The 10,961-nt window shown below is 39.5% G+C and overlaps 1 protein-coding gene across 1 annotated transcript in view; it reads left to right on the forward strand.

The window, feature by feature from the left end:
• LOC111072057 (coiled-coil domain-containing protein lobo) overlaps nucleotides 1–9,997 on the forward strand; it is a 33,771-nt gene extending 23,774 nt beyond the window's left edge. Inside the window, exons 4-10 of the mRNA XM_041593533.1 lie at nucleotides 7,332–7,691; nucleotides 7,783–8,497; nucleotides 8,556–8,737; nucleotides 8,796–9,011; nucleotides 9,094–9,315; nucleotides 9,425–9,619; nucleotides 9,673–9,997. Coding sequence (XP_041449467.1) covers nucleotides 7,332–7,691; nucleotides 7,783–8,497; nucleotides 8,556–8,737; nucleotides 8,796–9,011; nucleotides 9,094–9,315; nucleotides 9,425–9,619; nucleotides 9,673–9,924 — 2,142 coding nt within the window. The 3' untranslated portion in view covers nucleotides 9,925–9,997. The remainder of the gene's footprint in view (nucleotides 1–7,331; nucleotides 7,692–7,782; nucleotides 8,498–8,555; nucleotides 8,738–8,795; nucleotides 9,012–9,093; nucleotides 9,316–9,424; nucleotides 9,620–9,672) is intronic.
• Nucleotides 9,998–10,961: the final 964 nt, after the last annotated feature.

Here is a 10,961-nt window from a genome sequence, read left to right on the forward strand (position 1 = left end):
TAAATCCAAGCACCACCCTTAAATCCAAGCAGCCAGCCCTCGCTTCTATCCATTGTGTGCAGTTTTATCTAAGCTAAGGCGATTTTGGCAGACAAAACCGCTGCTCTCGCAAGTTGTGCCCAGTTCGTCCGCATCGGAATCCCTTTCTTTCATTATATCTCAGTGTATTCCATTTGTGCTACACACATGGTCTAGTCATTGCTGTTCCTATGATTTGCATATTTGAGCTCGTAGCTCCTTTGTTTTAATCCGCCTCCTTCTGCCATCTTCCGAGACTGTGACGAAGTCCGAGCTCTTTTGTCAGCAACCTTTACCTGTGTGCGTTTGCGCGCGCGTGTGTGTGTGTGTGTATACGAGTATATGCATATTCCTGTCATATAGAACTGCTGAAGCCAGGATATCGCGTAAGGAGAAGGCAAACGTGCAGGCTGGAATTGGTCCTTCCAATCTAAGCTAAATGCAACCATTGCCTGGCCGCCTTGTTCCCGTAATTTTCCAATGCCTCTGCCGTTGAGAAAACAGAGAATTCGAAACAATTGAAGAGGTAGCGATGGAGCCATGCCATGGCAGACGCACCATTCTCGACCATCAACTTCTGACCACTTACCGGCTCTCACTATATCTGCAGTGCTGCTGCTGGTCAGAGTGTTAGACAGAGACCACAGAAGATGCACAGAGACCGAGCCAGCAAGTGCGAACGAGATGTCTTTGCCAAAAGCTCCAGCAACGAGCAGACGAATCCTTTTCAAAATTAAACTACTCGTATATGCAGCAAGTGAAAGAGCAAGAGCAAGGCAACGCAACGCAACGCAAGGCAAGGCTAAGCAAGGCAAGAAATGCACACACCTCCATCTCCATCCGCCCACGCTACATCCTGCTCCGAGAATCAGTCGAGTGCGAGCCACATGCAAATAACGCAGACACATGCAGTTTTTCTTGTATCCTTGGCTGGCCCGGCTCTGGCTGTGGCTCTTCACATCTTATGTATTCGGTAGAGCTTTGTTAAGATATTCTTTGCACCTAAGATGGACGATGTTTGATACGGGGGAAGCCAGCTCGTGGCATATGTACAGGTTCAATTAGTTGCTAATTGCTATAGGTCCAAAAACAACCATGTACGACTATCACACATACATTTGTATATATGTATGTATTTATTTATATTCATATGCCTGCATACATATTCATACATGTATGTATGTATATGTATAAGTGAAAATGATGTACATACAGATGCTTGTGTGGTAAAAATATGTAAATGAAGAGTATAAATTCAAATACATCCACAACACATACATACTTACATACATATGTACATGCATATAGAACGGAGGTATGGTATCCCTGTCGTTCGGTAGACTAGACTGCACCAGCGATACCAACCGCCACCCCTCATCAGGACTGGTTCTCAGTCAATCTACCAGTAATGCATTTGACCAGCGAATTTAACATGGGCATATCATGGAAAGGGGTCACTTGGCGAGACGTTGCATTACATCTCCACCGCTGCATCGTTGTTAAGATGGGAATGGATATTTCAACCACATAAAGACACTGTCGATATATATAACAAGATCTTACGAAAGAATGAATAACTCAGATGGAGACGGAGGCATGTCCGACTTCATAAACTGTATGTAACAGTATTCTGGATACCCTTGAAGAGGAGAGTTCATGAACAGGCATGGAATCAGTGGAAATCTATTCTATCGGAGCATTATATCATACTCTTTGGAGTATTCTCGTCTTGTGTACATCTTACCAATTAAGCCTAGCTGTTTCTATAAAAACTTGTCTCTAAGACTTGCGGCTACTCTTGTGGAGCTGTAACTTGGCACAGCCGCTTCTTGTTCTTACTCGTAGTATATACGTATGTAAGTATATTCTATGAGGCTATTCTTAGACATAGCCGAATAAAATCAGTTGACATTGACAGGCTTACGAATAAATTTTAATGATTTGTAATCGTGTCACATTCTAATTGTTTAGAATAAGGACTTAAGTAGTCAAGTAGATTGAAATACTTGTTCGCAGGTCCGCATTAGCACAGAGACTGTGACCACACATTCAGATATATCCCTATCCCTCATCCGCAATGCGCATATCGATTTTCAGCGAATGGACATGGCATGGATGTAGTGACAAATCTTTGGATTGAAAAGATACTCGTGGAAGAGAAAAAAATTATGTACGTGTGTGTGAATATGCAAGTGCCAAGGGGAAGGAAGCGAACCCTATTTTATTATATCTACGAGTATAGGCCAGTCTTCACCCAATCTCAATGCTCCTGAGATCAACGCAAGGCTCTGGTCTGAAGCCATAGCCATGTGTTCTATCCATCTGTAACTTTATTTTCCTCGCACCGTATCGTATAAATACGAGTATATGTAGGTGTAAAGGAAACCACTCACTGATTGACAATCGGCAGTATCGACGTATTCATAATATAAAAAGACAACCAAACTGCCGTTTCTAGACCCTCTTGCGTCTGGTTATCATGTCATTTTCAGTTTAAGTCGTGGAACATCCGCTGCTCGTCGTCTCTCTTGCCAAAGGCTCGAGCGTAGCAACAGCCAACAGCCAACAGCAACAACCATACAACCATACAACCTTCACGGCTACAATAAACGAGACTACGCCAATTTCGCTGTCGCTGACACAGCCATTGCTGCGACCATTGACCGACCCTTCTCGACTGTACAGACCCTTGGCTCCACTTTCTCTTCTTACTCGCAATATAGTGATGTATTCCTTTGAACAAACAGACATCGACTTTGTCCGAGACCTTGCATCAGTGTTCTCATCTGTCTGGTATGGATTCGCGACCCCCATCACTCCATACTTCAACCAACGTTGTGTCCGTCGTAAGTATCCTAGCTGCGGGCAACGCCATGCCACGCCATGTGACTTGGAGCGAATCTGTGATTGCAAGTTCTGCGACGTCGTTAGGATAGCTCAGGGCCAGTCGGTCTTCTACTCCCGAAGTCTGTGTGCATCACGTCAATCTTTTTTCCATGGACAAGAGTAGAGTTTAAAATCATCATTCGTATGTACATAAGTACATTTGTATGTATATACACCTGTACACAGTATATTCTAGGTATGCCTCAAAGCGTAGCTTAAGTGCTTAATTACAGGGATAGGATCAATGGGCAGTTGTATGATATTTTTATTTGAAGCTAAAAGATTCATTCGTGATGCAGTAAATAAACAACAAAGAAACAAAATTAAGAAGTATTCACGATTTTTTGAACATTTATGTAGATTCAAACTAACGTGGGTTAGACGACGTATGTATATCCAAAGCACAGGAAAGTATCTGCAATGAAAACTCTGTCTTGACTTCGCGTGCTTATATTATAACTCGTTGCTGCTTTCATTGGCAAAAGGTATGGCAAAAGATCCCAAGGGGTCGGGTCGCGAAAGCAAGCCCGACTAATAAAATATTCTTCGTGAATGTTAATACTCCTACTGCACTGTAGCCTACACTATACACGTACATGCCTATATTAACACGAAATAAATGCTGCGCTTTGGGGCGAAGCTTTCGATGCCCTTCCGAATCGAATGGTACCCTTGAAGAGGGTAAGGGTCTGTCATTTTTAGTTACAGGACATTTCAATATGTTTTACCAATAAAGTAATCTCGACTTTCCATTTATCAAGTCATTAAATTCAAAAATAACATATTGTAATCAAAAAGCATTATAAATACCCAATTATTATTGTCAATGTGGATGTACATTCACACATTTATATTTTACCGCGTCGGAGAAGCTTCCTGCTGTGCGTTGCAAACAGCTGATTAAAGTCTGTACACCTTCTGCAAGGGTATCAAAATGACACACATGTGGCGGGTGGGTAAGGGGCTTAGGTTAAGGTTTGGCTCATGGGAGCGGTGTAGAGTATGTATCATCATCGAAAGGGAGTACAGTGCTGAGAATGGAAATGACAAGCGGAGCGGCCTTACGCGTATTATGGCCGCTAGTGTCGACTCCGTGGGTCCTTTTGTCCCCAGGACAAAAACACTTCCGTGCAGTACATTATCATAAAGGGGTTAAGTCGCTGATTTTCATCGTGTGTGCTCATTTAAAAACAGAAATTTTGCGTCGCTATACGCTGGCTGGGGTTCCTGGAGACAGCATAGGTCAGAACATACCAAGTGGCACCTCTCAACGACAAAATCTTAAGGAATCGCGCTGAATTTCACCGCTTTGTCTTTGCGCTCTTATGAAAATGATGGCAGTGGCTCATTATGTGTCCCGATAAGCGACGTGCCTCCCATGTGAGTCCTTCGCCCGAGGTTAGCATAGGAAGGGGTCCGGCTGCTTGGAGTGGGTGGTCATGGAGGCTCTGAGACGCTGCATTGTGTCAACGATAGAAGCCGCTGCCTGCCAACCCTATCTTAAGGTCTTGTTGTCCGCATTGTTATGAGTTCTGACCCGCGAGCGGTGGAAACCATTCACCAGGGTGGCAACTGAAAGTGATTCTGCCTCGGCAGACTCTGTTACTTTCCACCCTTTTATTTTATTTACCCTTGCAAGGAGTATGGTACTCTTGGTCAGTGGTTTGTACAGCGGCTTGTACAGGACAAGACTCGGCGTATCGGACCAGACAAACTATTTACTATTTATACTGTAGAATATTCTTAATCAAATTATATGGTATAAATCAAATGAAAATTATGATTTTTGGCATTTATGTTTAAAAATTAAATAAATAAAAAAATAAATAAAAATTAACATCGGAAAGTCCAAGGTAGCTTTTGCACATTTTTCTGTCAGCCATTTCGGAGGGTATCATGATTTCGCAGTCAAAAAAAATCCATAAAATATGGATCCTATATCCTATAAGACTATATCATATATATGTACTTATATAATATATATATATATACTTATGCATATATGTACCTCAAAAAACTCTCGATCGGCTGGGTGTCTGAAGTGTCGGCGAGCCGAGGCTAACTTCCCTACTGGTTTTTATTTTTGTTGTATAAATTGTGCTGCTTTTGGCAATTTTTCTTTAAAATTTTGTTCCTTCAGAATGAGCTGGACGTTTTTGTTTTTGTAATTCGAGCTATGACCCCTGTGCAAGTAACTGAGCGCCCGTTGCTTCGTTCTTTACTGTTTATTCGTCTCTTTGTTTTGTCATGTTCGTTTTCTCCATTGTTGAGACTGGCGAGCACAAGACTTGATCCTAATTTAACACGTTCGAATAACCTTGAAGCGTTTCTTATTACGCGCGACCACAATGCAGCGGGTACAAAGCCAGACATACACATAGCAATCCAGGGAGGGAGAGCAGAGCTCTGCTCTGTGTGCCCAGTTATTGCCGTTTGCATACGCTGCGAATCAATCAGTCTGAAGAACCGATTCACTTTAACATACATACATATATAAATACATACATACATACATATATATCATATATATTTGACCTCGAATGCAACGACTTGCTGATAATGCGCCTCATTGTAAATCTTATGGCTTCACACGATGGTTGAAAGAATTTTACGGTTTAAAGAAATAATTTTGAATGTACATATGTATGTACAAACGTATTTTCACTGCACCGAATGGGACGATAATACGTCAAAGAACAAAATTAATCTCATCTTTATTGATTGCCCACCTCCAATAAAAAAAAGGCGGATATGGCAACGACCACTGCAAGGGCAACGGAATCGGGAGGAAGGTCAGTAGTAATTCTAAACGCGGATATGTCAACGACCACCACGCAGGGGAAACGGAATTGCGACCGAAGGTCAAAAGTAATTCTCTGCTTTTCCCGATCTAATGGCCGTTTCGCTACACTTCACAGTTTTGTTTCCCTTCATCCGCACATGAACAAAATTCCAAGCAATTGCCGGATTGTCTTCGAAGATTTCGCGGAACAGGGAACTCTATGAATGCCACGGTGTCCTGCAGGCTCTTCTCTTGCAGAATGGCAGGTAAACTACTAATACCAGTGCACAGATAGCCTAAGCTACATGTATAAACGTACATAAATATGTACATAAGAAATAGGAGTGATGTGATCTTTACTGCCCCTAGAAGTTGCAGTAGATGATTGTTCAAATTTCCCGGTGGCATCTTAAAATCGTAATTCATAAAATTGGTACATTACATATGCATATAAATGTAGTACATATGATATTGAACAATATAAATAAAGCTAAGCTAAAAAAAAAAGGAAAGAAATCAAAGAAGCCTATCTGTGTCAGCAATAATTTGTTTGTAGTCAGGTAAATATTTTCCAACGTTTGTATCGATTCAATTATTTTTAGAGGCTATGCCTATTATTTTACCTGCAACCATTGGTATGTTAGATATGTATTTGTGTAAATATATATACATACATACATATGTACATGCACTTACATGCACATGCAACACCTGTTAACTAACTTTTGTTTTTGTGTGTTGAAGATCATTCAACCGAAAGGTGGAAATTACATTTTATAATATATCCTTTATGCAAAAGGATAAAAGTTGGAAACCGATATCATATATAGCTGAGATAAGAATGATTATGATCGTTCAAAACTATTATAAAAATCAGATGACTATCGATCAGAAAGGGTATTATATTAAAAGCTTCCGCACAAATCCAGCTAGCTGTCCTTTATTATTTTTATGTGAAAAGGCAACAGATTGACTCCTGCCGTGTCTGCGGAACAACTTCTTTTAAAGGTACATATCCATATCCTTCGTTCAGGTAGAAGGTGCCACAGGCAGTCAAAAATGTCCCTTTTGTCTTGTGAAAAGCAATAGTTTCTGCTAAATTTCCTGGAAACCAACTCCCATGCTGTTTGCTAAGGCATATAACCATCCCTACGTATTTGCATGTACATACTATGCACAATTATTTTGTTTCTACTGCACTTGCCTTGCCCATTGGCAATACTGAACATAGGTACGAGTATATTTATATATTTATATATATGTAAAATGTACATACGTATTACAAATAAAAACAAACACTCGTACATCTAGGAACTAGATTCTAGTTTTATCCTAACTATCTGTTATCACAAGACTCACAAAGTTTCAGCTAAAGTCGGATAACTATATCAGTACTAGCTGCCATAATAAGAAATTATGAACACAATTTATATGTTTGTACATACATACATACATATGTATGTGTGTATGTATTGTGGGAAGGTTTAAAGGGTATATAAAACTTCGACTAGCTGCGACCCGCTGAAGTTTGAAATTCCATTTTGCCCACATCTCATATTCATAAAAATATATTGATATGGTATAGTCCATGTGAATTAATTAAATTGAAATATATGTACATACATATATTCTTTTATAATTATAGCCAAATCGCCTAATTTCACCAGACACTTTGTTGCGAAAACGTCGAGGAAATTCCTTTGAAATGGCCACTCTTTTGGCCAGTATGCTTATTGGAGCTGGACACCCTGCGCTGGTAGTCTCTGGTGTGGCCCGCGAGGAGGTGGTGATTAATGATCAAATTGATGTTCCATATCCTTTTCCGATTTTGGAAGTTGAAACAGATGATATAAGCCCAACCCCGGAGAAACCTGGTCAAAAGTATAAATTACGAGGATTACCGGACTTGGAAAGTCATCTTGATGAAGAAATGGCAGAGGTACACAGGCAAAAGGCAGAGGAAGAAAAACGAATTGAGGCGGAACTTATGCGAAAACAAATGGAGGTAATTAGTATAATTACGAGTACACACTCGCATTGGATATTTAAATTAAAAATGAATAACCAAACATATATGTACATATATTTTTGGAAAGGATCTTGAACTTTTAGCTGTGGACCGCTATCACTATCGTCGCAGCCATGCCTGGGTTGTTATAATTAATAATGCGCCTTGGAGCGTAAAGCCACGAATCACTTACACAGATGTGAATGGTGATGTTGTAGAGGCGGCCCCGACGGGAGTTTTTATTGAGCCTTCTACAGGCTTTATATGTGAAACAGGATGCAAGGAATACATTTTAGTCGATACCATTTGGAATCAGCACAATTACTATGTAAATAAACAAAGATATCAAAGAGTCGGCGACATACGTTGGGATCTGCGAGACACTAATGACTGGGAGCATATGCTCCCAGGCGAGCCGCCTGAGATGCGCACCTATAAGGTAGTTTCCGATGAAAATATAGCTGGAGAAGATCATGATATAAATGACGAAAAACATTTGGATGCAATATGCGCTTGGGTGAACAGGCTCCATATTGGATTAGCAGACTATGAGCAACGCTTCCCGAACTCTGAGAAGAAGGTTCAATACAGAGGTTCAATACACGAGCGCTATGCGCCCTACTCCCAACGCGATGGAAAAGTGATGCAGCTTACGATTTTTAATGATAACGAATGCACAGATCCCTGCGTTCGATATGAATACTTTGAGAACCGCTTTGACCTGATGCGACACTTGAAATACACCTACGCAATCGATAAATATGAAGAGATATTTGGCAAAGGTCGTAACGACAGTTTGAAATGTTAGTAAAATTTAGTTATTATATATTCAATTTATAATAATCATTTGTATCATTTTAGCAATGGAATATTTTTCTGACCCCACACTACAACGAAAATTGTATTTCTATTCGAGCTCCAGACTAGATTCGTTGGAATTTTTGATTGTGAAGCCAGGAGTGACTATTCTCAACTACAAAGGTCGTTGTGATAAGTGCTGGTATAAGGAGTTTGAATTCAATATAACTGGATCCGTACTTAAAGTAAAGTGTATTTTGATACAATCTATGCATGTTTTTCTGATAAATATTATTTTAACAGAAAGTCACAGAAAAATTTCATCGTCGGAGTGCCCATGATGTTGGCACAAACGATATTGCCACGCGTATATTTCTTTTCCAACTCAACAAAATTATTTTGAAATTTCATTACACTTTTGGAGCACTCACCGCTTCAACAGTGGAATTTACGAAGCCACCTAAGCCTGACTATGGCAAAGAACTAATATATGATGAAAAACTTACCAAGATATATAAGGTATGTCCCTAGACACAAAGTGTTCTTCCTTCATGTACATATACGGAATGTAGATACGGAATCTTCTTTATACCCGCTACAGGCAAATCCGCTAGATCCCACTCGCACTAATTTAGAATTGTACAGATTATTACGTGAGCAGCTTCAGTGCGAGGATCAGATAAGAAAACAGTTTGAAAAAATGCAGGAGGACATTCTTAGCATCTTTGACTTGCGAAAATTTGAAAAATCTGAACCGAAGTTGAAGTTTCGAATATTTGATCCTCTTCGAAATGGAGCGGCTAGAGCTATAAGAATGATGCAGGTACATACAAACCTGCATATTTACATTCATGAATACTCGTTTATTTCGCATATTGCATTCACTAATTAGTGAATAAAAATTATCAATTTCAAAATATTTGTATTTGCAGTTTGCCGAGGAAGAGGAACTTAAACGGGAAATCGCTAGCAAGCCAGCCGATTTTTTGGCTCCATATTTAGTACCGTACAAGCATCAGGAGAAGATGACATCCGAGCAAGCATTGTGCGCTTATAATGCGTGCCTTAATGATTTAAAATCCCGCTTTGTGAGCCTGCTCAATAATTTACAAAGAAACTATGAAGATGTAAGATTTGATTTAATTAAATTAAAACATTTTTTATTATTCGATATTTGTAGCTTACATGTGAATCAAAGTCGCTCAATCGATTCCTAAACAAATTTGAAAATCAATTTGATAACTACGACTACAAACGCCTGGTTCAGCAGTCAAAAGAATTAGAGCTAAACAAGCGCATGGTCCAACAGCGCTTGACGCTTACCCATGAAGAATCCCAAAAAAAATATGAAGAAGTTAAGAGCACGTTACTCAAAGATCCGAGGCTCAATATAAAAAAGAATGACGGACGGAACTCTGATGAATCGAAGTAAAAATAAAAACATATTTTGTACGAACGTTTAAAAATTAATCTTTAGCTTAATCAAATAAACACCTGTGTTTGCAAACTTCCATCTGCTTTTGTACAATAATCCTAAAGTTGAAGGAAGCCATACCGATCCCCCAATTTATAAATGTCGCATACGAAATCTTTTCCACCAGGACAATGCAAAGGTGCAGACATGTGCAGTTTCCATTGCAAAAAATCGATGGCTCGGCGGAATGCGATTTGGGTCCAATGTTGAAGCCGCGACTCTACTTTTATACCCGTCCTCAGTCAGTATAGATATATGTACATATATATGTGAGCTTATGATTTACGCGGAGTTTTTAAATATATTATCTGCTTACATTCTGCTACATCTATAATCTACATCAACAATGTATATAATACATCTCCTCCGCCAAAAGGCGCCCACACACTGCACGAGGCAGAGAGTGTGCGAGCGAGAAAGAGAATGAGTAGCGCTGCAACGCTGGAATGGGGTGGGTTAGCAACTGAAAATTAATTTCTTTATTCTGGCTAAAATAATAATCCGTTCTGATCCAGATTCGGCAATCTGGTAGATATGGTCATTATCTATGATACTACGTTTTCTCGTATATTTAAAATTGTGGACGCCACAGATTTTTGTCCGTTATGGGTGGTGGTATTGGGGTGGAAAGTACGATATCAGATATCAGAGTCTGGAAACAAAATTAAGTTGCTCTAGCTTTTATAGTCTCTGAGAAAAAGGCGCTCATCAAGATGGACGGACAGACATTTCGAGTATTTCGACTCGGCTATTGATGAAGTTTAATTTAGCACACACTTTCACTGTCTCTTCCAATTTTTTATTTATTTATTATTATTGAAGCGTCGAATCTATAGATACAAAAAAAAAACTTAATAACACAAGTAATTGAATAGTACACATAACCAAACACCGAGATATATGTACGTAACTCATAAGACTCATAAGTTATTCAAGAGTGATCAAATTCTAATGGAAATATTATTTGAAAGATCATATGGTCATATTAAATGTAA

This window comes from Drosophila obscura, unplaced genomic scaffold (genome assembly GCF_018151105.1).
Source record: "Drosophila obscura isolate BZ-5 IFL unplaced genomic scaffold, ASM1815110v1 contig_192, whole genome shotgun sequence".
Classification (NCBI taxonomy): domain Eukaryota; kingdom Metazoa; phylum Arthropoda; class Insecta; order Diptera; family Drosophilidae; genus Drosophila; species Drosophila obscura.